The following is a 27,425-nucleotide window of genomic DNA, read 5'->3' as shown; positions in this document are numbered from 1 at the left end:
CAAATCAAAGACTGACCACAGAAAATGGATGCTTCTACAGAAAACCTATAGTTTGAGAGAAGTCTTACAAGTGACTACAATCCAGATCTACCTTTCAGATAACCTATATAACACATGTATGTAAATGTACCAAAAAATAAAAAAAGCTGTTAAGTAACATATAATTAAAAAATACAGTATGTGTGTGTCTGTGTGAGTATATACCATATGTATGTAGATGCTAGATGTCAGAAGGCAGCATTTGGTCCTCTGGAGCTCTAGTTACAGGTGTTTATAAGCCACCAAATGTGGGTGCTGGGAACTAAACTTAGGTCCTCTGGACAAACAGCAAGGGCTCTTAACTGCTGAGTAATGTCTCCATAAATTACATCTTTGTAATACATAATTTGTAAGGCAAAAATAAAGTATATCACCAAATGACCTAAATTTCAAAATTTTCTTTAGGAATAAAATATTGTAGACATGCAAAAAGCATATGCACTTCACATTGAAAAATATTTGAATACATTTATTATAATAGATTTTCTTGATGAAATAAAAATATCAACAACAGGTCATATCATTTTTTGGGAAGAAGACCAAGACAGTCCACATATAAACTCAATGGTAAAGTTATGCTTACAGCTGACTCCATATCTTGGATTGTAGAATTTTAATACACAATATTCTTAGGGTAAAACCTGAGGAATTTAGTTGAAGATAAAATATTAACAAAAAACTTATACAAAATACTCCAATCTGGGGAGTTGCATTTCACAGAAAAATACCCAAACTTTTCTTCCAAAACAAGTAAGTCAAAATACTTCATGTAGATTACTGACAAGTCATATGACTCAATCCTTTTTGGAACTCCTCAAGTTTCATATACAATGATACTTTGAGAATGCCTTTACAAGAGAGCAGTCCTTTATAATTTGCAGTTGCTTTTTGTTCCCCATCATACACACCTAAGTATTGATGAGAAACTCCAGAAAGAAGGAATTTGTAACATTTAAACTATCTTTCTGAGTAGCATTATAAAAATTCCAGTGTTCTGTTGAGGGTAACAATTATCTTCTTCATTCAGTATATTTGTACTGTATATAACTTGCCTGTTATTTTTCTAAGTAGACATTTAGTTGTTAACAAACGTCATGACTTTAGAGTGGTTTTATATAAGATTTGGTATCACCTTCAGTTTCAGGCATCCACTGGGGATCCATGACAGGCAAGAGGGAACTACTGTAGTAATATAAGTCTTTAACCCATAGACATTTTATTGTTTTTGGTGCATCTTCTTACGCAATTCTTCAAGAGCTGCTTCTTTTTCTCTTAGAATTTGCTTAAGTCTTCTTATTTTTTCATCTCTGATGGTTTCTTCTAGTTCTGGTGGTGTCACTGGAAATATATCTTCAGTATAGTTTTTATTAAAATAATTACTTTGTTCAAAAGATGTGCTTGAACTTAATGTGCCTTTTTCCTGCTTCTCATGACAGCAGTGTTCTGTTTCAGTTCTCTTGTCTTCCCTGGTTGTACTATGGCTTGTGATAATGTTATGTTGTGCTATGTCTGATATTGGTAAAATACTACTAAGGAGTTGGGAATTAGCAACATCAGTTCCATTCATGACGTTCATGACCATGTCACTAGCATTTTCAATTTTTCTCCTTTTTGTGTAATCCATTTTCTTCATGGGTTTTGCATTTCTTTTCTTAGAGAAACTCTGTTGCAATGTTGAATAAGGAAAAAAAAATGTTATTACTATGCTACATACTCCCAAATCAAAGATGGCACACAAATAATAGCAATTAAATTCAACTCCACAAATTTCAGTGGGGACAACTATAGTAAAAACTCAATTCTACTAAGTGGTAGGCAAAATGAAAAGTCACAATCATAGTCTTGGAGAACAAGCTGGTTTATTTACATTTTCTGGCTTAAATTGGGTATTAGAAGCCATGACTGAAATGAAACCATAACTAAGAAGCACCAAGTTTTTCATTTCATTTGCAAAGTAGGCACATGGAGAAACTTTTTCTTAGAAAAGTTTATCTCAAACAGTTGAAGACCAGAATACTAGATTATAATGTTCATAAGCATAACTATAGTGATGCATATTACTTACTATATATGCTGCTTAAAATGTAGTGTTAATACTCCAATGAATATCAATATGTTTATATTTTCCCCTACACTTATCTCCTTTAAATAATTCTTTGAAATAGGATAACTATTTGTAAGGCTTCTGACTATTTTCTTACATTACAAACAGAAAAAAGGTAACTAAAAATACTTAACTTGAATTAACTAAGAATATATTTTTATCTGTGTATAAGATTTGTCATTGTTTCATGAGATATCCACAAATTTGGCAAAAAAAAAATCATCACTCAATCTAAAGTACATTGAAAACCAAATAAAAGATAATTATAGCTATATGTTTGTCACACCTACAAAAATGTCATACCTTTAAAAACTATTACCTGTTTTTTTTCTTCCTTCATCACAACGTTTGCATCTTTGTAAGAACTACTTTTCATCAAATTGTTAAAGGAATCAAAACTTTTTGTAGAGCTCAGATGGTCAGGAATTCGAGTAAGACACACTCTCAAATCTTTAGTGAGACCAAATATCTTTTTAAATTCAGCATCATTCTTCAGATATGATGCCTTGGTATGGTTTCCTTGAGAATATTTCTTGTTACTTCTTTCTTGAATATCTTTTTTTAATATTGATGCCATCTCATACTGGGTCTGGAAATGAGAAAAAATAACCATGATATTGCTAATTTCTTGGATTACTATGTAGGATTAGCAAATAAGCAATTTTCTAATCTTTCACAAGAGACCAATTCATGCTTTAAAAGATTTACACTACAATTATATTCACCATGCATTCAAACAACTGAATTTAAATACAAACTTTAAAATCTTTAATTTATTATATAGAATAGTAACAAGGGTCTGTTCTCAAGTAAATCAGGTGATGCTAGGTATAGCAACTTTAAAATAATCTAGGCTGGGCATGGTACCCTGTAAAGCAGGCACTCAGTAGGCAGATGCAGGATGATGGTAAATTCAAGGCCAGCCCAGCTACATATTGAGACACTAAAAAACAAAGGAAAGCAAATTACAGCAAAATCTGTACAGAAAGACTGTAGTTTTCTGGAAAAGTCTAATGTCTTTAACCCATCTTGATTGTATTACAATTTACCTCCTTGTATTTAAAATTCAGTGATTTCTGTACTGAAGGGGAGAGCCACTAACATTAAGTCATTATCTAAGTAAGCAAGAACAGTGGCTACACATGTATTTTAAGAAGAGAATTGTAGCTGATAGACATGTTATTCAATTAGAGTCTACAGAAAGAAAGGCTGAAAGAAATACACTTGTCTTTAAAAACCAAAACTCCTGCTATGTCCTCCCTAAGTTTAAGGCACAAACACTCAAAGATACGGATAAAATCTTATTTGACCGAAAGGTTCTAATGGCTTCTATTTCACCCTTTCCATGGCCCTTAAAAAACTGATTTTTTTCTCATGACAACCACAAAAGATAAAATACCTTAAACCTTTTTATATACAAAAAACTCTATCTTTTCATATACAAATACGTGTATATACAGTATACACATATACTCATATTTACATAGTTTTACTCATCTTTGAAGACCTATCACTCTCCAACTCTTCTGAACTTTGTTCTGTGATTGACTTTGTCTTATGGATTTGGCGAGCTAAATAATGAAAGAGAAAGATATTGCTTAGGCTCTACCACTGTACTTCTCAAACATTTATTCAGATGAAAATTTTAAGTAAGCATGTGTGATGGGGTATGTGTGTAGGAGACAGGTATCAGATAATTTTGAGAATTAAGAAATCGTTTCTACACAGATATAAAGAATACCCTGACATGGAAAAATTACCTGTGGTTCTTGGTCTCTGAAAACACACTGTTGAGAAGTAACAGTTGCTGCATCAACAGAGGAACGTATGTTCTGGATGAGATTTTCTTTTCTGGGGGTATTCTGTCCTGTCCTAAATCCATCTGAAAAAACTGGGTTTATAAATACAATTTTACTCTGTTTAAGGCAGTGAGTGGACTGGTTCGTAGTATGTGGACTTGTGACAGAAAAAGATGGTCTCTCCACTTTTTCACTCTTCTCTGGTTTTATATGGGCCATGGGAGCAGGCTGGGAATTGGAAAGTGATTTTGTCTTCAACTGAAAAGATTTACTTTTAACCAAAACACTACTTAAAACCTCTCTGGATATTTCTGTGACCAGACTTGAACTTACTACCTGTGATGAATCTTTTAGTGGAATATCAGAAGAAACAGAATTCTGCTGGTCAATTTTTGATGGCAGACCATATGTCCCCTTTTTATTCAACAAGACTTTCCCATTAAACATTATCAAACCATCATCTTTAATAGGCACACTTATGGACTGTGTCCTGCTAGAACTGTTGGTACTCAACAAAGGTGTACCTACTGTATTATCTCCCAGAGTTTTCCTATCTACAAAAGTATTGAAAACTTTTGAAGGCACATTATTTGAAGACTTAACAGGAACAAGACATGGAATTCCAGGCTGTAGATACTCTTGAAAAATCAAGTTCACTGGAGCAGCTTGAGGATGCTGACCACTGTTTAACTGTGTTTTTGTAGCAACATTTGGTGGAATTTGCGAGGTACTGAATGTCACTGGTTTGTGGTAAATATTCTGAGTTTTCTTGTCAACAATAATTTTTACTGAGTTTACAGGAGATACATAAAAAACTGCTGGTATCTGCGAGGCCTCAACTGTTCCTGAGGTACTTGTGGTTACAGTTCCAAGTATCTTTTGCTGAACCAAAGGAGGCAAGGGTGATGCAAGCACAGGTTTCACTTCAGCATGGGCTGGAATCGTTAAAGGAGGCCCAGAAGGCAAAGTTGAAGAATTCACATTTGCTGGGAGACTTGGGGTATTGACTATAAAATAAGATGAGTCATTTTGTGTTGAGGGAGGAATAGTAAATGTTTGCCTGGTGAGTCTATGAATTTTCACACCATGATTCTGAGTGTTAGAAATTGGTGGTGTAAAATTTCCAGTCCCCATAGAAGTAACTCTATCTTTTCCTGATGTATCTATTGTTCCTGTAAGAAAATATTTTGTAGTATTGGCTGGCTGCAAAACAGGCAATTGAACTGATGCACTTGTGGAAGAGCTGGAAATCTGAGTTTGAAAAGTAACTTGAACTGGTTTTTCTGTATTCCCTTTCAAACCATGAGACATGACTGGAGATTGAACTACTGGGATAAGATTTCCAGAAGATTTAGGAATTGGAAGTAATTGCAGAAGTTTTTTTCCATCGGTGCCAATCGTAGGAACTACTTGATACATGCACCCTGAAATACTTAAAAGAACATTTTAAGTAAATAAACACAACATACTACAAGTTCTATACATTTTATTTTAAAACAAGTATTTTCAATTATTTTAGATAGTAAAATTTAATAACAGTATGTAATGCTGAGTTTGCAATGTAAGACATCATGGAATAGACTTTGAAAAGAAGATAAAATTATATCAACTTTAATTCAGATCTTACAAGCAGGTCATGAAATTTTAACATTTATGCCAAAGTGAAAAGGTTTCTAAATTTTTATTCAAACATAATGTTATTAGAAGAGACTCTTCACACTATAATCATTCTTCTCCTTTAATTCTTTCCTATTCTCTTCCTTTTAATGAGCAGGACTTTGATTCCAACTTTAATTATAATAGAAAGTATCTATTACTTTCCCTACCTCCAATTTGTTTTACTTTCTTTCCTTGACAAGTTCTACTGCCAACTTTTTTCTCCTGTTTGAGATCTCTCATGTGTTGATACTTCAATTTCCCATGATTTTATACTGTAGAATTAATGGACATGTCATGTATCAAACATGTCCTTTTTATTATTTCCCTGTACATTAGGTTTCATGTTCCACATTGAGTATAGCAACTGTTTCTAATAACTATCACACAATTCATACTTAATACCAAGGAAATTTTAGTCAAGAGGTTTTTCCATAAAGGTGGAGCATACTGGAGAGAAAGAAAAGTTTAAAACTAGTCCACTGCAATGTCCATTATAATGAACTGTGTTTTAAATACAAACTGTCAATTTTATAAAAAAAACCAAGATACATAAATCTCTGTATAATACATTTTTGTATATTACTTTGTATAGACTTACCAAATTATTTATACTTAAAACACATTTCAGGTCCTAAAAAGTATAGTGCTCTCAAGGAATGCAGGACAGTCACATCACTCTACCTGGGTGTTTCTCTCCTATACAACTCTACTTGGAACTTCTATCTCAACATAAGTAATACTTCCTAAGAGATACATTCTCTAGTTTTGTCCTTTATAATAAAATGCCATTTAATTTCCTTCATGGCAAGTATTATTATATATCTATGTTTATGTGTCTACTGACTGTCTTTCATGCTATAGCCTAAAAACATTAACTATGGAGTACATATTCCATTGACTCAATATAATCTTAGATAACTAAGAACAAATGAAGAAACACTTAAAAAGACAAACAATTTTCAAAAGTGTAGAGTTCTGTTTTAAAACCTACAGGTGTGATTTTATTCTTCAAGCAATGAAAATAATTATTTTTGATGCAATGGAAGCCAAACAAAGAAAAGATTTGAACAAAATTATATTACAAGTTTCTTGGAGTCAAACAGAATTAAGACTAAACATCTACAGTGGAAATGATGACATGAGTCATTATGAGTTTTAGTAAGACTAATTTAGTAGAGAAAATTATTGACGGGTGGACATAAAGGCAATAAGCATGTATAACTAACAACTTTGTCAAGAGGGGGGAATTTTACAAGTAGCTAGAAGAGAAATGGAGAGGGGATTTTTACTTTTTTCTTAGACTGAAATAAACAAGAGCATATATAAATCAGTACCTTAATTTTTTCTTCCTTCCTCTTTCTATTTATTTTTGCTTTTTCTATTGTAATTTTGAAGAAAATAAGATTTTTTTTAAAGGTTGGAGTAACACAGGACTATAAAAAGATTATGAGGCAGATATAAATCCAATGAGAGGAACATGTAGTCTATCATTCTTTTACCCATTCTTTAAATGGGGTGAGTTATACTACACCTGCCTTCTGTTCCTTATGAAGTTCTTTCTTTCATGCTTTCTATTGAGTCCAATGTGTTTCTCTTGACTTTCTTAACATCTCTGTATTAACTTTTCTGCATTTTACATATTCATCTAAATTCTTCTAAATATACCTCTTGCCCAGTTCATTTTAACCCTGTCCTACTCCTTCAAGATTTTCCCCTTAGAGACTGGCTTCATGACTTCAACTAGTTTTCAATTATTTGCTTTGCAATAAAGATCATTTTAGTTACATAGTCTTACTCCTAACCTCCACATTTAATCCTCACTTTATATTAGTGGTCTTTTGACAAATGATTTAATTTAAATACCAGCATTTAAAATTCAACAAGTTAAAATTAATCTTTATTAAAACTAGTACTATACTCTACTTTCCAATTATATAACAGCCTTGATTTCTAGCTCACATAGATTAATCATTCAATTAGCTTTGACTTATTTTTAGTATTTTTGAATTCATTTATAGCACCACAAATACATGCTTATAAAAAGGTACACAGCTAAGAAATATACCATGAATGAATAAAAGCCATACTATAAAGTTTTGAGCTTTTTTAAATTAGGTCTTCCCTATCTTGTTTTCTTTACCACTGAACCATTCAATATCTAGATTAGTTCTCACCACGTGGTATCTAGCATTCTTATCTCATCCCACTCTTTAGCTCTGCTGTTTAGCTTTGATGACTGTAATTTCTGAAGACTAACATATCTATAAAATACTAATGTTGATTTTCTTATATTGCTTTGCACTCAGTTTTAAATTAATAAGCACCAGATTGCCAAGAACAAAAACAAAAAAACTATACTCAAAATCTCTATGATCACTATCTACAACTTCACTATATAAAACTTCTGCTTATATTAGACAAACTCATTTATCGTATATACATTATTTAACTAAGTACTCTTTCCAGGACTTTTATCATGAAGGTGTGTTGAATTTTGTCAAATGCTTTCTCAGCATCTAATGAGATGATCATGTGTTTTTTTCCTTTGAGTTTGTTTACATAGTGGATTACGTTGATGGATTTCCATATATTAAACCATCCCTGTATCCCTGGGATGAAGCCTACTTGATCATGATGGATGATCGTTTTGATGTGTTCTTGGATTTGGTTTGCAAGAATTTTATTAAGTATTTTTGAAGCAATCCCACTAAAATCAGGGACTAGGCAAAGGTGATCACTCTCTCCCTACTTATTCAATATAGTACTCGAAGTCCTAGCCAGAGCAATCAGACAATGAAAGTAGGTGAAAGGGATACAAATTGGAAAGGAAGAAGTCAAAATATCGCTATTTGCAGATGATATGATGGTATACCTAAGTGACCCCAAAAGTTCCACCAGAGAACTACTAAACCTGATACACAACTTTAGCAAAGTGTCTGGGTATAAAATTAACTCAAACAAATCAGTAGCCTTCCTCTACTCAAAGGATAAACATAAACAGGCTGAGAAAAAAATAGGGAAATGACACCCTTCACAATAGTCCCAAATAACATAAAATACATGTGTGACTCTAACCAAGCAAGTGAAAAATCTGTATGACAAGAACTTCAAGTCTCTGAAGAAAGAAATTGAAGAAGATCTCAGAGGATGGAAAGATCTCCCCTGCTCATGTATTGGCAGGATTAATATAGTAAAAATGCCCATTTTGCTAAAAGTAGTCTACAGATTCAATGCAATTCCCATCAAAGTTCCTACTCAGTTCTTTTCAGAGATAGAAAGCAATTTGCTAATCATTTGGAATAATAAAAACCAAGGAGAGTGAAAACTATAGTCAACAATAAAAGAACTTCTGGGGAAATCACCATCCCTGACTAAGCAGTATTACAGAGTAATAGTGATAAAAACTGCATGGTATTGGTACAGAGACAGGCAAATAGATCAGTGGAACAGAACTGAAGACCCAGAAATGAACCCACACATATACGGTCACTTGATCTTTGACAAAGGAGCTAAAACCACCCAATGGAAAAAAGATAGCATTTTCACCAAATGGTGCTGATTCAACTGGAGGTCAGCATGTAGAAGAATGCAAATCGATCCATTCTTATCACCCTGTAGGAAGCCTAAGTCCAAGTAGATCCAGGACCTCCACATTAACCAGATACACGCAAAAGTAGGGAAGAGTCTCAAACACATGGGCACTGTAGAAAATTTCCTGAACAAAGTACCAATGGCTTTTGGTCTAAGATCAAGAATCGACAAATGGGACCTCATAAAACTGCAAAGCTTCTGTAAGGCAAAGGACGCTGTCATTAGGACAAAATGGCAGCCACCAGATTGGGAAAAGATCCTTACCAGTTCCACATCTGGTAGAGGACTAATATTCAAAATATATATAAAGAACTCAAGAAGTTAAGACTCCAGAGAGCCAAATAACCATATTAAAAAAATAGGGTACAGAGCTAAACAAAAAATTCTAAGCTAAGGAATGTCAAAAGGCCAAGAAGCACCTAAAGAAACGTTCAACATCCTTAGTCATCAGGGAAATGAAAATCAAAACAACCCTTAGATTCCACCTCACACCAGTCAGAACGGCTAAGATAAAAAACTCAGATGACAGCACATGCTGGCGAGGATGTGGAGAAACAGGAACACTCCTCCATTGTTGGTGTGACTGCAAATGGGCACAACCACTCTGGAAATGAGTCTGGAGGTTCCTCAGAAAATTGGACATTTCAGTACCTGAGGACCCAGCTATACCTCTCCTAGGCATATACCCAAACGATGCTTCAATGTACAACAAAGACACACCATCCACTATGTTCATAGTATCCTTATTTCTAATAGCCAGAAGCTGAAAAGAATCCAGATGCCCTTCAACAGAGGAATGGATTAAAAAACGTGGTACATCTACACAATTGATTACTACTCAGCTATAAAAAACAATGACTTCATGGAATTCATAGGCAAATGGGATGAACTAGAAAACATCACTCTGAGTAAGGTAATCCGATCACAGAAAAACACACATGGTATGCACTCATTCATAAGTGGATATTAGCCCAAAAGCTCGAATTACCGAAGATGCAATTCACAGACCACAGGAAGCTCAAGAAGAAGGATGACCCAAATGTGGATGCTTCACTCCTTCTTAAAAGGGGAAACAAAAATATCCATAGGAGGGGATAGGGAGGCAAAGTTTAGAGCAGAGACTGAAGGAATGGCCATTCAAGAGCCTGCTGCACATGTGGCCCATATATATATATACAGCCACCAAAACTAGATAAGATAGATGAAGCTAAAAAATACATGCTGAATGGGACTGGATATAGATCTCTCCTGAGACACACAACCAGAGCATGTCAAATACACAGGTGAATGCTAGCAGCAAACCACTGAACTGAGAACGGGACCCCCTTTGGGGGAATTAGAAGAAGGATTGAAAGAGGGGTTTGCAACGCCATAAGAACAACAATGCCAACCAACCAGAGCTTCAATGGACTAAACCACTACCCAAACACTATACATGGACTGACCCAGGGCTCCAACTGCATATGTAGCAGAGAATAGCCTTGTTGGTGTACCAGTGGAAGGGGAAGTTCTTGGTCCTGCCAAGGTTGGGCCCCCAGTGTAGGGGAATGTTGGGGGTGGGGGGCAGTAAGGGGATGTAATGGGGGGGTACCTTATGTGGGAGGGGGAGGATAGGGAGCTTATGGACAGGAAACTGGAAAGGGAATCACATTTTTAATGTAAATAAAGAAATATATCCAATAAAAAAGAAAGGAATTAAATATTGTTTTTCATAGTAACATTAAAATTCTTTAAGATGAGAAACTCACTATTTCTGCAATTCTTTTTCAAATACCAAGAAGAGTATACTCTCAAAAATATTACATAAAAAACAATGCAGATCATTCTAATTGCCAATCTAAGAAACTCGGTTCAATACTTTTGTTTAGTCATCTTTAATAAAAATATTTTGTTTATTAGAAAAATCTCCCTAACTAGAAGATTCAACACAATAACCTGTTTTTTATAATTATCTGTGTAAGAGCAATATTTTAAGATATAACTGAATAAATAACAGACTTTTACTACTTCATATGATATAAGTTAAAAGGTTTCCCTATTTTTGCTTGACAAAAATATACTATATACCCTATAATTAATTAATTTCTATCTATCTATGTATCTATCTACCTATATCTCTATGTATGTATGTATGTATGTATGTATGTATGTATGTATCTATCCATCTATCTATCTATCTATCTATCTATCTATCTATCTATCTATCTATCTATCTATCTATCTATCTATATCTCTATGTCCCCACCAAAGATAGAAAAACAAATGTGACTTTTCTAAGCCTACATATTATTAGAGATTCATATAAATTCTTTAAGCCTAGCTTATTCTATTCATATCTCCTCTGTGTCTATTAGAGCAAATTAATATGTTTGTTGAATTGATTCCTACAAGCTATTAAAATAGGATTTGATTTACTACAAAATTAAATGAGTTCTTATAACTGAAATGTGAACTTCTAAAGAGAAATGTGACAAGTCAGAATAAAATTCATATATACTCTTTCAATCAATATATATATTTTCCAGATTTAGGAGGAATCTTCCACTTAACAATTTAACCAAAAATCACTAAATGACTCCACTTTCCTCAAGATATTCTATTTTCTTAGATATAACATTCTGTACTCTAAGAATAAGTCACTTAGAATTATTAGCCAGTTTGGCCACTTAGAATAATTATTACACTAATCATACTAAACTATTTGAACTGAAAATGAAAATGTAAAAACTAAATTTTAAGTCTTAAAAAGAGAAAGAGGAAATACATTATAAAGATCTCAGGCTTTTAATTCTGGATCTTACACATACTGGCTAACAAATTTTGGAAAACCTACTTAACCACAGTGGCATATATGTATACTTCCAAGTACTGAGAAACTCAAGTAGGAGTGGGAGATCACTAGTGGAGCCTGATCAATGCAGTCACAGCCCATCTCAAAATTAAAAGTCCTGCTAAATGTGCTAACAAAATTAGATAATTTCTGAGGTTCCTTGTTTTGTTTTTTACTATTCTATATGGATATTCATCACTCATGTATTAGAAATGAAATAATGAACATGTTGGAGGCTAATGAAATTTTATAGGTTTGAAAAGAATGTATTTTCATCTTCTAGGAGACCAGACTTTGCCTTCTTACTGTTTATAAAAATACATAAGAAGTTATATGTTATAATACATATAATAAATTCTATATATTATTTATATAATAATATCACTATTAATTCTAATTCTATAAGCCAAACAAGATAGACCTCCACTGTCATTAACATTTTAGCTGAAAAAAAATACAAGGGTTTAAGATAGTTTTAATGACTTATACAGAATTTACATGCTTTGCTTAAGGAGTCTTACTCATACTTTATACACAAAGCAAAGTTCAACAATTCACTTTCATAAGCAGTAGATAAGTGACAGAGTCCAGTTAACTTATATGGTGTCAATGTCTCTCCTAATCTACTCTGAAGTTGTAAAGATAAAATTTCACAACCAAAGACTTCAACTAGCAGTGAAACATTTTCTTCCCACCCGAACGAAGCCACATGCTGAGAGCAATAATTTTAACTGGACATTTGGGTTTGTCTCATTTAATTCACAAATATTGACAAGAAAACTGGCATAACATCTTCCCAACAAATGGTAATTTCCCAATCAGGCATGCATAGTTTTCATCCCATTGCTATTAAATCTAATCCCTATTCTCTGCTATCTTGTACAGCCCCTCAGACTTCTCAAGTTATCTGAAATACAATCCTCATTCTAAATCAGCACTGTCATTAGTTATTCAAACTATACACATAATCTTGTCAATTCTATTCAAAAATTTTCTGAGCAATCAATCTCCAATAGATGAAATGGTTAGTGGACTGAAGCAACCTTAATATAGCTATTATGCTGCCTGTGGTACACACTGAATAAATAAGAATTCAATGCAAATCTTAATACATTAAATGAACAACACTACAAATATACAGATATTTGCACTGCTCTTATAAAACGGAGTTTCCTATTTTTATGCCTGATTAAACCATATAAATTAAATAATAAACGTTCTTTATCACAATACTGATTTTTCTTTAAAAGAATTCAAGGAGGGGGGGAGGGGAGAAAAAATTGAAAAAAAGAAAAGAATTCAAGGAAAGCTGAAATATTTACAGAAAAGAAGTCCTATCATTTTTAGAAAGAAAATAAATGAGTGATTAAAATAGAAAACAAAAAAACTTCCAATAAAACAAAACAGTGATATTAAATAAATTATTTACATAATTACATTTCAACAGTAGGCATGGTGTTATTAAAACAAAGAATAATCAAACATGTAAGCAGTAATCAAAGTGTCAAATATCCTAGGAAACTATCTTGTGTTAAATGCTCCAAATTTGTTATGATAATACCAGAAAATTTAAAAAATAAAAGCATGAAAGTATAACAAGTCACCAAACATAAACTAATGAATCAATAACGTTCAAATTACTTATGAAAGTACCCAAAACATAGCTCAATTTAAAATATTTTTCAAAGTTCTAAATTAGTCAAAATTGTTAGAAAGTGTTTAAAAGAGAACCCAAGGGCACAATAAAAAACCTCAATGTATCACTTAAAGTGATACATTAGTTACTTCTAGGGTTGGAATAGAATACGATCTGTAAGTTATGTCATCTATAATATATCATAAATATACAAAATTATTTACTACAAAGCATTTCTTCTACTTCCGCTTCTCTGGATAGGATTCAATCTATCTTTAAATCTTCACAAAATACATACTACCAAAGAGCTGTCTCCCTATTTACCGTTAATGATGTTTGCTTTTCTTTCTTTTTTTTTTTTTTTTTTTTTCTTTTTGGTACTCGCACAGCAGCAACTTCCTGTACATCCAGCTACTTGGAAGGCTGATGCAGGTGATCATTTGTTTTTGTTAGACTAGGGTTTTAAGGGAAAATGTATTTTTAAAAAAAATCATTTTTTTTCACTGCAATTATGGTTTGTATATATTTGTAACTAAAATAAACTTACCTGGGCTAAAATCAGTACACAAATTCGCGTTCTTAAACTTGGAGCAAATATTTAAATAATCCTTTCTTAAACTATTTCTTTTCCTGGTTGTTATTAAAATAGTCCCAGGAACCGTTATTTTTTATCAAAAAATGAAGCATTAGTCTCATGTATAGTAACAAAGTTGCAATAAACACCAGGTAGATTTTCTTGTTTCAACCATAATTCCCTTTCATTAGTTTTGCTTAGTTTTCATATCTTTGCTTCTGAACAAATATACTCATTAACTTTGGGAAGCATAAATTAAAACATTGTTCCTTAATGAATATTTTGTGGTTCTTGCTTTTATTTCATCTGGATTAACACAAAATTAAAAGAAAAATGTTACTGGTGAAACATTTTCTAACCAAAGAAGACTGTCACAGCCCTTCATAAGCCTAATACTAGGTAAACTGAGGCTGGATTGTGGACAGCCTTGGCTATATATGAGTTTCCTACCCAGCCAGAGCCATACAGTGTTTCAACTGTTTCTTCGTAGAGACAACCAAGGAGAAGCACTCCCTTTAGACACATTTCAAATGGGCTACCTAGAAAAACTGACTTCACATTTCAAGTTTTTACTTTTCTCTGCCTTATTTGAAAATTTCAAATACTAAAGTCCCTTGTTCTAGAACACATTTTCCAAGTACATTAAAATGCGACTATTTTCAGGTGAAGGGCCAGCGCCCCGGGACTGCACCTGCATTACAATCCACCATAGGTTTTATGGGCGTGTTTGAGATCTTGGAGCATCGCCATGTTGGTTTTTTCCGTGGGTGTCTACTTGGTCCACCTATGAAATTCGAGCGGAAGGCGTCGGGCACGCCTGAATCCAGAAGAAGCGAACTGCGTCGTAACCGAGGATTGTTTTACATTTGGGGAGGGCAGAGAGCCAGGGGCTTTGGAGCGCGCGGGGTTGGGTGGGATTTGTGCTGTGAGGCTGCTGAGATCCGACGGCCCGGCCGCAAGGTCCTGCTGCGCGGCTGGACAACAGCTGACTCGGCCTTGACAACCTAAGTCACAGGGCGTGGGCGGGCGCGTGAAGGGCTGGGAACTGGTACTTACCAGTGCGAGCCTGACTTTTCTTCTGCGGTTTTCAGAAAGACGGTCTGGAGTCTATTAGACATTTTAGATGGGTGGGAGGGGACAGGGTAGTGAGTAGCGTGGGGACAGGGTCCCCAAGTAGGCGCGAATCAGAGCGCGAGTGTGGAGCCGCAGGCACTGACGGGAGCGAACACAAGTGTATGGCCGAAGATAGACAAGAGGGTGGCTCCCCCGGCTTCCGTGGGAAGTGGCTGTAGAAGCCGGAAGACGCAAGACCGCGACCATACCCTCCCACCTCAGGAAAGCTCACTGTTTTCCGGCCAAGTCTCTGGCTACGTGACCGATCACAGCCAGTCAGAGCGGACGTGGGGGCGTGGCATCGATGGACCCGCCCTGAACAGGGCCTGGTCAGAGACCGCGCCCACTAAAATGAGCCCCTAGAGCCAGCAAGCCTATGCACTTAGGTACTGCGTCACAAACCGGGACCGAGGCGAATGGATCGCTGTGGCCCCGCCCTTATGACGTAGTCCAATTGACAACGAAGGTTGATGTGTCTTCTTCCGGATCAAAGGAGGAATCAAAAGAGAAACTTCTTTCACTGCCTACACGAAATGAAATATTTCCGGTGTCAGGCTTTAATTGTCTGCACTTGTAGAAATGCTTTTGCAAGCCAATGTAATAATGTCTTCCTTAGCAGTTTGATTCAGTAGACATGGGCAGGCATTTAGTAGTTGCCATAAATTGTTGAGAACCTTTATATCCATTTCCTGGCTAGAACTCTTAGTCTTTTGCTTTTTAGTTCCTTTAGTTTTGCCTCTACCTTAACGATTAACCATTTTCTCCATTCCCACACTCATACCTCAGTTAAATTGTATCTTATTGTCATGTATTCAATTTCTTGAGTCTCTGAGCATTAAATCCCCTGTATAAACGTTTTGAAACTCTTTTTTAAATTTCCAGAGACCAGCTCTGAATTCTCTAGATTCCTGCAGTTATTCCAAAGTGACTATTTGAGAATTGGGATCATACTGTTTAATGGGTAGAAGGAATTGTAGTTTAATTAGGTGTGGAATATTATGAAATATTCTTGTATGCTCCACTGTTTAAATCCAGGCCACTGATAAGGTAGACAATTTGAAGGTTTACATGGTTATTTAAAAATGGAATTACTTACCAGTCTTAGTGACACACAAATGTAATCTTAGCACTTGGAAAATACAAGCAGGAGGATGGGAACTTTAAGGTCACCTTTGGTTACACAACAAGTAGTACTACATGAAACTTGTCTCACAATAAAGGAATTAGAAAAGGTTTCCTCATTCCCCTAACTGCTGAACAGAAAAGATTTTTTAAGAACTTCGGGTCTTGATATGTTAAGAGAAAGTGACATGTTCCTATTTCTGAATTTATTTTTCAATAAAGTACCCTTTCACCCCGACCCTCCCATACTAAAGGCATCAGGGAAGATAGGCAGACCTTAATGCTTTCAAGCTTCCTGGCATCTTTTGTCTATGAAACCAAAGTTACTAGGAAAAAAAAAAACTAAACAAAACTAAACTAGAGAAAAACAAATGCCTTTTGCCACATGTTGTGATGGGTGCCTTTTATTTCAGAACTCAGGAAGAGATAGGTGGGTCTCTGAATAAGAGGCCAGCCTAGTCTCCATAGTGAGTTCTAGGTTAGCCAGGGTTATACAATGAGACCCTGTTTAAGTGTGTGTGTGTGTGTGTGTGTGTGTGTGTGTGTGTGTGTGTAAATTGTGTGTGTGTGTGTGTGTGTGTGTGTGTGTGTTTTGGGGGGCAGTTGGTTTGCTATCTTATCAATTGCCATTCATTGATTATATTTTCCAGTCTGGCTTTTCTTAATCATCAGGACTAAGGCTTCAAGACTAATTGTCAAAGGTCGTGGTACTCAGATGTTGGGAAAGGGCAGGGAGAATATTTGGTAGATAGAGAAGTTAGCCTGAGATACTACATTTCAACAAAAATTTTCTCTGCCTCAGTCCAATTCTGCAATAGCCTTCAAAGTTTTTCCTGTAAGGAAAGAAAACATGATGGTTCATGCTTAATGATAATCAGCCACTGCATCCATGCTGTGACCAAAAGAAAAATTTCATCCCCATGTTGAAGAAAGAATTCTGTAGTCAAGGCAATTATGGAAAGAGGTTGATATCTGAGGCATGTCTACTGGCAAGAGTCCAAGTGCTATAATAATAAGACCATGGCCACATCAGAAGAAAATTCTGGGCATTGGATCACAGCATCCTACATGCTCATTAAACAACTGATGCAGTTGTCTATTACAATTAATGCAGTTTAGCTCACACTTAAAGTCTTTAGTCAGCAACACCACTATTCTCTCACTCTTGAAGAAACAGCAATATACTTTACTGTGTATTTCTTCCTCATTTTTGATCTACTTGGTATGCTATAAGGGTCCATTTCTGTTGATTAAACAAATGAGTTCTCATTCCTTGTTCCTCTTATTTTCTCAAACTGTTTCTCTCCAGCTGATTATATCCTTGCCTATGATTTTAATTAGTACTTCTTACCTATTATTACTCTACAAAATGCAGACATAATAACATATTGTAGGTGCTGATATGTGCTTTATAAACAGACACTCTCATTTGCTGTAAAAAACTAGCAAAATCATTATACAGAAATTCAAAAAACTAGCCATATAAAGGGCAAATTACTCTCTAGAAGTCACAGAGTTGGTGATTGGTGAGGCTAGCTTCTAAATTTAGGTTGTCTAAAAATTCTATATATCTCACTCCTAATTCACAGATAAATATTCAGTAATTCTTATCAGATTTGTATGCATCTGGGTTTTAATGTGCATTGTTGAGATCAACTGAGTGTTTTAAAAAATCATCTTCAAATGAAATATGTTCAAAAACAGCCAGAAGCCAGAAACAATCCAGATGCCTGCCAACTGAAGAATGGATACAAAAAATGTGGTTTACACAATGGAATACTATTCAGCTATTAAAATCAAGGACACCATGAATTTTTCAGGCAAATGGATATAAGTAGAAAATATTATCCTGAGTGAGGTAACTCAGGCCATAAATGACATATATTAGGTATGTACTCAGTGATAAGGGGAGAGTAGCTAAAAATACAAAATACCTAGGATACAACTTACAGACCAAAATGTAACAAGCAGAAATGCCTAAGTGAGGAGGCTTCAACCCCACTTAGAAGGGGAAGGATATGGGTGGGAGATAGGAGGGAGAAAGGCGAACAGGATCAGATAAGGGGTGAGAGGACAGGAGAGAAGCCCAGAGAGCCAAGAGAATAAATGGAAATAAGCAGACTCAGGGAGTGGGAGGTGGAGGACCCTCTAGAGAGTACCAGTACCAGAGACTCAGGAGGTAAAACACTCTTAGGACTCATTGAGGGTTACCTCAGCCAAAATGCCCAGCATTGGGGAAAGGAAACTCAGAGTCTACTTCAAGTAGATAGACAAGGTCTCAAGTGGAGGGACAGGGTTACTAAGAAACTCAGTCAAAATTCCTGATCCAGAATCATTCCTGTCTAAAAGAACTGCAGTAACAAAAATGTAGAAGAGACTGAAGTAAAAGAGGTCCAATGACTGACCTAACTTGGAATCCATCTCATTAAGAGGAAGGTGTGTGGGGAAAACCAAGGCCTGACACTTACTATGTTATGATGTGCTTACAGATAGAAACCTAGCATGGTTGTCCTCAGAGAAGCCCTACCAGCAACTGACTGAGACACAAGCAGATATTTATATGCAACCATTGGACTGAAGTCAGAGACTCATACGGTTGAAATAAGAAAAGGACTGAAGAAGTGGAAAGGGAGAATGACCACATGGGAAGACCAGTAGTCTCAACTAACCCAGACACAAGGGAGCTCCCAGAGACTGAGCGACCAACCAGAGCATACATGGGCTGATCCGAGGCCCCTGGCACATATGTAGCAGAGGTCTACCTGGTCTGGCCTTAGCTGGAGAAGTGGTACTTAATCCTGAAAAGCTCTGAGGAGCTAAGGAAGGAGGAGGCCTGGTGGGTGAGGGAAGAACACCCTGTAGGAGGCAAGGGGAAGGAGGAATGGGATGAAAATCTGTGGGAGGGGGAACTGAGGATAGCAATGACTGGTCTGTAAATAAAATAAATTGAATTAAAAAAGAAAATAAAAAGAAAAGAAATTAAACATTTTTACTTAATTTTCCATTTTTGTGTCATCTAAGATAGCAGAAATCATTGAAAAACAGTGAAATAAGACAGAATGATGGATTATATTTGAATATAGCATACATACTTTTGTATCCAAGAATCATACCTTAACATCGAGGATAGATGGAAAAGGATATTCTAAGCAAAGAGACCCAAGAAGCAAGCTGATGTAACCATTTAATACTTTACCCAATAGACTTTAAACCAAAACTAATCAGAAGACATAGGGAAAGAGACTACATATTCATGAAAGAAAAAATCCACCAAGAAGATATTGCAATTCTGAACAATTATGCACCAAACACAAGAGCACCAGAGTCTATAAGAAAAACACCACTATAAATAAAATCATTTACTGGTCCTTACATAATGACAGGGATGATTTAAATAATGCGTTTACCCCAATAGGCAGGTCATTCAGACAAAAACTAAACAAAAAAATGCTGAAGCTAAATGAGATCATTAATCAAATGGGCCCAATAAATATTTATAGAACATTTCACCTAAACACAAAGATACCTTCTTCTTAGTATTTCAGGGAACTTTCTGTGAAATTTAAACACATACTTGGACACAATTCAAGTCTAAACAGATATAAGATTGAAATGTCCACCGGCATCCTATCTGGCCACAAGTTAAATTAAATTACAATAAATGAAAAACCATAGAAACAGAAAAATCACTACTGAATTAAGAAAAGATTAATAGAAGGTAAGAAATTTAAAACACATTAGAACTGAAGGAAAATGAAAACACAACATACACAAGCCTACGGGACACAATGAAGGTGGTTCTAAAAGCACAAGTGCCTTCATAAAACAAAACAAAAACTCTGGAGAGAGCTCAAATAAGTAAATTAACAGCATACCTGAAAGTGTCAGAACAACAAGAGCAAAAATAAAGCAAAACAAAACAAAATAAAACAAAAAAGCCCCACAAAAACCAACTTACCAGAGAAACAAGCAAAAAAGAATAGAAGAAAAGCAGAAAGGAAGAAAGAAATTACATCCAAGAGGAATAGCTAGCAAGAAATAATTAAATTTGTGTTGGAAATCAGTAAACTATAAACTAGGCACACAAAAACAAACAAAACTACAAAGAATCAATTGAATAAAACATTGATATTTTTGACAAAAACCAATGAGATTGACAAACTCTTAGCCAAATTAAGTAATTAAAAATCTCCCAACTTAAAAAAGGTGCATGGATACAGAGCAGCATTCTACCATATTTCTCTCTCTCTCTCTCTCTCTCTCTCTCTCTCTCTCTCTCTCTCTCTTTTCTTTTACACTCCAGATTTTCTTCCCCTCCAAATACACCCTCTGACTGTTCCCCATCCCATAACTCTTCCCCAGACCCCTGTATCCATGAGGATGCCCCCCCCCCCGCCCAGTAGACCTCTAAACTCCCTGGGGACTCCAGTCTCTTGAGGGTTTGGTGAATCTTCTCTGCCCGATCTGGCAGTCCTCTGCTGTATATGTCTACCATAGTTTTAGAGAATAACTAAAACTAACACTCCCCGATTATTCTGTAAAATAGAAACATAAGGTACATTGCATAGTCCTTAGGAGACCACAGTTACCCTGGTACCTAAACCTCATAAGGACTCATCAAAGAGCCAATTTACATTATGAACATAGGCAAAAGTTCCCAATATAACATTTGCAATCCAAATACAAGAATAAAAAAAAGATCATCTACCAAGATCAAGTAGGCTTCATCCCAGAGAGGATGGAATGGTTCGACATACACAATGTAATCCACCATATAAACAGACCGAAAGGCAGTCTTTGACAATAATTGATACCCCTTCATGATAAAATTCCTGGAAAAACTAAGGATACAAGGAACATACCTCAACATAATATTGTTCATTTACATCAAGCCCCCAGCCAACATTAACATAAATGGAGAGCAACACAAAGCATTTCTAATAAAATGAAGAACAAGGCACCATCTTCTAATGTCTTCATACCTACTGGATGTGTATAGTACTTGGTCCTATACTAAGGGTTATTAAGAGGATACAGATAGGAAAGGAAGAATTCAAAATGCCTGTGTTTGAAGAAGATAAGATTACATATAAAAATGATCCTAAAACTCCATCAGGAAAATTCTATAGCTGATACCTGTTTTAAATAAAGAAGCAGGCTAAAAAATTAATACTTAAAAATAAGTTGACACCCATACCCCGTGGGAGAGAGAGCTCACTGCCTGGACAGGTGGGCACTCCTGAGACTGCAGAGGAGAAGAGACCACCAATACTGCCTACCCCTCCCACATCCCTGGACCAAGAGGAAACTGTATACAGCCTCTGGGAACCAGTAGATAGGGGCACTGGAGCTGGATGTCCCCTGCGCCAGAGACACCGCCAGAACCTGAAGGGACCGGATCAACAGTTTTCTGAACCCAAATCCCGTGGGAGGGAGAGCTAAACCTTCAGAGATGCAGACAGGCCTGGGAAGCCAGAAGAGACTATAGTCTGCCCACATTTCTGACTCCAGAGGAAAACACCATCTGGGACCCTGGTGCACGAGGGCTCCCGGAAAGGGCAGCGCAGGTCCTCCTGGTTGCTCCCTCACAGAGAGCTCATAAGCAACACCCCAGGAGCAAACTTGAGCCTCGGGACCACAGGCAAGACCAACTTTTCTGCTTGAACTCAGGACACAGGCCCACAGGAACAGCTGAAGAGCTGCAGATAGGAAAAACTACACGCCCAAAAGCAGAACACTCTGTTCTTATAACTGGCTGAAAGAAAACAAGAAAACATGTCTACAGCACTACTGACACACAGGCTTATAGGACAGTCTAGCCACTGTCAGAAATAGAAGAACAAAGTAACACCAGAGATAATCTGATGGCGAGAGGAAAGTACAGGAACCCAAGCAACAGAAACCAAGACTACATGGCATCATCGGAGCTCAATACTCCCACCAAAGCAAACACTGAATATCCAAACACACCAGAGAAGCAAGATCTAGATTTAAAATCATATTTGATCATGATGCTGGAGGACTTCAAGAAAGACATGAAGAACTCCCTTAGAGAAATGCAAGAAAACATAAATAAACAAGTAGAAGCCTATAGAGAGGAACCACAAAAATCCCTGAAAGAATTCCAGGAAAGCACAATCAAACAGTTGAAGGAATTAAAAATGGAAATAGAAGCAATCAAGGAAGAACACAGGGAAACAACCCTGGATATAGAAAACCAAAGGAAGAAACAAGGAGTTGTAGATACAAGCATCACCAACAGAATACAAGAGATAGAAGAGAGAATCTTAGGAGCAGAAGATTCCATAGAAATCATCAACACAACTGTCAAAGATAATGTAAAACAGAAAAAGCTACTGGTCCAAAACATACAGGAAATCCAGGACTCAATGAGAAGATCAAACCTAAGGATAATAGGTATAGAAGAGAGTGAAGACTCCCAGCTCAAAGGACCAGTAAATATCTTCAACAAAATCATAGAAGAAAACTTCCCTAACCTAAAGAAAGAGATGCCCATAAGCATACAAGAAGCCTACAGTACTCCAAATAGATTGGACCAGAAAAGAAACTCCTCCCATCACATAATAGTCAAAACACCAAATATACAAAATAAAGAAAGAATATTAAAAGCAGTAAGGGAAAAAGGTCAAGTAACCTATAAAGGCAGACCTATCAGAATCACACCAGACTTCTCACCAGAGACTATGAAAGCCAGAAGATCCTGGACAGATGTCATACAGACCCTAAGAGAACACAAATGCCCGCCCAGGTTACTGTATCCTGCAAAACTCTCAATTAACACAGATGGAGAAACCAAGATATTCCATGACAAAACCAAATTTACACAATATCTTTCTACAAATCCAGCACTACAAAGGATAATAAAGGGTAAAGCCCAACATAAGGAGGCAAGCTATACCCTAGAAGAAGCAAGAAACTAATCATCTTGGCAACAAAACAAAGAGAAGAAAAGCACACAAACATAACCTTACATCCAAATGTGAATATAACAGGAGCAATAATCACTATTCCTTAATATCTCTCAACATCAATGGTCTCAACTCCCCAATAAAAAGACATAGATTAACAAACTGGATACGCAGTGAGGACCCTGCATTCTGCTGCTTACAGGAAACACACCTCAGAGACGAAGACAGATACTACCTCAGAGTGAAAGGCTGGAAAACAACTTTCCAAGCAAATGGTCAGAAGAAGCAAGCTGGAGTAGCCATTCTAATATCGAATAAAATCAATTTTCAACTAAAAGTCAACAAAAAAGATAAGGAAGGACACTTCATATTCATCAATGGAAAAAATCCACTAAGATGAACTCTCAATCCTAAATATCTATGCTCCAAATACAAGGGCACCTACATACGTAAAAGAAACCTTACTAAAGCTCAAAACACACATTGCACCTCACACAATAATAGTAGGAGATTTCAACACCCCACTCTCACCAATGAACAGGTCATGGAAACAGAAATTAAACAGAGATGTAGACAGACTAAGAGAAATCATGAACCAAATGGACTTAACAGATATTTATAGAAGATTCTATCCTAAAGCAAAAGGATATACATTCTTCTCAGCACCTCATGGTACTTTCTCCAAAATTGACCATATAATTGGTCAAAAAACAGGCCTCAACAGATACAGAAAGATAGAAATAATCCCATGTGTCCTATCAGACCACCACGGCCTAAAACTGGTCTTCAATAACAATAAGGGAAGAACGCCCACATATACATGGAAGTTGAACAATGCTCTACTCAACGATAACTTGGTCAAGGAAGAAATAAAGAAAGAAATTAAAGACTTCTTAGAATTTAATGAAAATGAAGGTACAACATACCCAAACTTATGGGACACAATGAAAGATGTGCTAAGAGGAAAACTCATAGCTCTGAGTGCCTGCAGAAAGAAACAGGAGAGAGCATATGTCACCAGCTTGACAGCAAATCTAAAAGTTCTAGAACAAAAAGGAGCAAATACACGCAGGAGGAGTAGAACGCAGATAATAATCAAACTCAGAGCTGAAATCAACCAAGTAGAAACAAAAAGGACCATAGAAAGAATCAACAGAACCAAATGTTGGTTCTTTGAGAAAATCAACAAGATATATAAACCCTTAGCCAGACTAACGAGAGGACACAGAGAGTGTGTCCAAATTAACAAAATCAGAAATGAAAAGGGAGACATAACTACAGAATCAGAGGAAATTCAAAATATCATCAGATCCTACTACAAAAGCCTATATTGACCAAACTTGAAAATCTGCAGGAAATGGACAATTTCCTAGACAGATACCAGGTACCGAAGTTAAATCAGGAACAGATAAACCAGTTAAACAACCCCATAACTCCTCACGAAATAGAAGCAGTCATTAAAGGTCTCCCAACTAAAAAGAGCCCAGGTCCAGACGGGTTTAGTGCAGAATTCTATCAGACCTTCGTAGAAGACCTCATACCAATACTATCCAAACTATTCCACAAAGTTTGAACAGATGGAGCCCTACCGAATTCCTTCTATGAAGCCACAATTACTCTTATACCTAAACCACACAAAACCCAAGAACGAAAGAGAACTTCAGACCAATTTCCCTTATGAATATCGACGCAAAAATACTCAATAAAATTCTGGCAAACCGAATCCAAGAGCACATCAAAACAATCATCCATCGTGATCAAGTAGGCTTCATCCCAGGCATGCAGGGATGGTTTAATATGTGGAAAACCATCAATGTGATCCATTATATAAACAAACTGAAAGAACAAAACCACATGATCATTTCATTAGATGCTGAGAAAGCATTTGACAAAATTCAACACCCCTTCATGATGAAAGTCCTGGAAAGAATAGGAATTCAAGGCCCATACCTTAACATAGTAAAATCCATATACAGCAAACCAGTCGCTAACATTAAACTAAATGGAGAGAAACTTGAAGCAATCCCCCTAAAATCAGGAACTAGACAAGGCTGCCCACTCTCTCCCTACTTATTCAATATCATTCTTGAAGTTCTAGCCAGAGCAATCAGACAACAAAAGGAGATCAAGGGCATACAGATTGGAAAAGGAGAAGTCAAAATACCACTATTTGCAAATGATATGATAGTATATTTAAGTGATCCCAAAAGTTCCACCAGAGAACTACTAAAGCTGATAAACAACTTCAACAAAATGGCTGGGTATAAAATTAACTCAAACAAATCAGTAGCCTTTCTCTACACAAAAGAGAAACAAGCCGAGAAAGAAAGTAGGGAAATGACAACTTTCATAATAGTCCCAAATAATATAAAGTACCGTGGTGTGACTTTAACCAAGGAAGTAAAAGATCTGTACAATAAGAACTTTAAGCCTCTGAAGAAAGAAATTGAAGAAGACCTCAGAAGATGGAAAGATCTCCCATGCTCATGGATTGGCAGGATTAATATAGTAAAAATTGCCCTTTTACCAAAAGCGATCTACAGATTCAATGCAATCCCCATCAAAATACCAATCCAATTTTTCAAAGAGTTAGACAGAACAATTTGCAAATTCATCTGGAATAACAAAAACCCAGGACAGCTAAAACTATTCTCAACAATAAAGGGACTTCAGGGGGAATCACTATCCCTGAACTCAAGCAATATTACAGAGCAATAGTGATAAAAACTGCATGGTATTGACACAGAGAAAGACAAATAGACCAATGGAACAGAATTGAAGCCCCAGAAATGAACCCACACACCTATGGGCACTTGATTTTTGACAAAGGAGCCAAAACCATTCAATGGAAAAAAGATAGCATTTTCAGCAAATGGTGCTGGTTCAACTGGAGGTCAACATGTAGAAGAATGCAGATTGATCCATGCTTATCACCCTGTACAAAGCTTAAGTCCAAGTGGATCAAGGACCTCCACATCAAACCAGATATACTCAAACTAATGGAAGAAAAAGTGGGGAAGCATCTCGAACACATCGGCAGTGGAGAAAATTTCCTGAACAAAACACCAATTCCTTATGTTCTAAGGTCAAGAATCGACAAATGGGATCTCATAAAACTGCAAAGGTTCTGTAAGGCAAAGGCCACTGTGGTTTGGACAAAATGGCAACTAACAGATTGGGAAAAGATCTTTACCAATCCTACAACAGATAGAGGGCTTATATCCAAAATATACAAAGAACTCAAGAAGTTAAACTGCAGGGAGTTAAATAACCCTATTGAAAATGGAGTTCAGAGCTAAACAAAGAATTCAGAGCTGAGGAATGCTGAATGGCTGAGAAACACCTAAAGAAATGTTCAACATCTTTAGTCATAGGGGAAATGCAAATCAAAACTACCCTGAGATTTCACCTCATATCAGTGAGAATGGCTAAGATCAAAAACTCAGGGGACAGCTGATGCTGGCGAGGATGTGGAGAAAGAGGAACACTCCTCCATTGTTGGTGGGATTGCAGACTGGTACAACCATTCTGGAAATCAGTCTGGAGGTTCCTCAGAAAATTGGACATTGAACTACCTGAGGACCCAGCTACACCTCTCTTGGGCATATACCCAAAAGATGCCCCAACATATAACAAAGACACGTGCTCCACTATGTTTATAGCAGCCTTATTTATAATAGCCAGAAGCTGGAAAGAACTCAGATGCCCTTCAACAGAGGAATGGATACAGAAAACGTGGTACATCTACACAATGGAATATTACTCAGCTATCAAAAACAATGACTTTATGAAATTCATAGGCAAATGGAGGGAACTGGAAAATATCATCCTGTTTGCGGTAACCCAATCACAGAAAAACACACATGGTATGCACTCATTGATAAGTGGGTATTAGCCCAAATGCTCAAATTACCCTAGATGCACAGAACACATGAAACTGAAGATGGATGACCAAATGCAAATACTTCACTCCTTCTTTAAAAGGGGAACAAGAATACCCTTGGCAGGGAATAGGGAGGCAAAGATTAA

The 27,425-nt window shown here is 36.2% G+C and overlaps 1 protein-coding gene across 3 annotated transcripts in view; it reads right to left on the bottom strand.

Moving 5' to 3' along the window:
• Positions 1-487: 487 nt before the first annotated feature.
• Positions 488-27,425, bottom strand: part of Lrif1 (ligand dependent nuclear receptor interacting factor 1) — a 91,108-nt gene continuing 64,170 nt past the window's right edge. The window contains exons 1-4 of one of the 3 annotated variants that reach the window (NM_001127485.1): positions 15,289-15,508; positions 3,904-5,374; positions 2,463-2,732; positions 488-1,702 (exon numbers count right to left, since the gene is read on the bottom strand). In NM_001127485.1, the coding sequence (NP_001120957.1) occupies positions 1,256-1,702; positions 2,463-2,732; positions 3,904-5,374; positions 15,289-15,350 (2,250 nt within the window). In that variant the 5' untranslated portion in view covers positions 15,351-15,508 and the 3' untranslated portion in view covers positions 488-1,255. Of the gene's footprint in view, positions 1,703-2,462; positions 2,733-3,620; positions 3,715-3,903; positions 5,375-15,288; positions 16,793-27,425 lie in introns of those variants that run through there. The other 2 variants (XM_039102422.2, XM_006233147.5) reach the window with 2 other exon arrangements.

The sequence above is a fragment of the Rattus norvegicus genome, chromosome 2, assembly GCF_036323735.1.
Source record: "Rattus norvegicus strain BN/NHsdMcwi chromosome 2, GRCr8, whole genome shotgun sequence".
In the NCBI taxonomy this organism is placed as follows: domain Eukaryota; kingdom Metazoa; phylum Chordata; class Mammalia; order Rodentia; family Muridae; genus Rattus; species Rattus norvegicus.
This window is presented reverse-complemented; position numbering and strand designations above follow the sequence as displayed.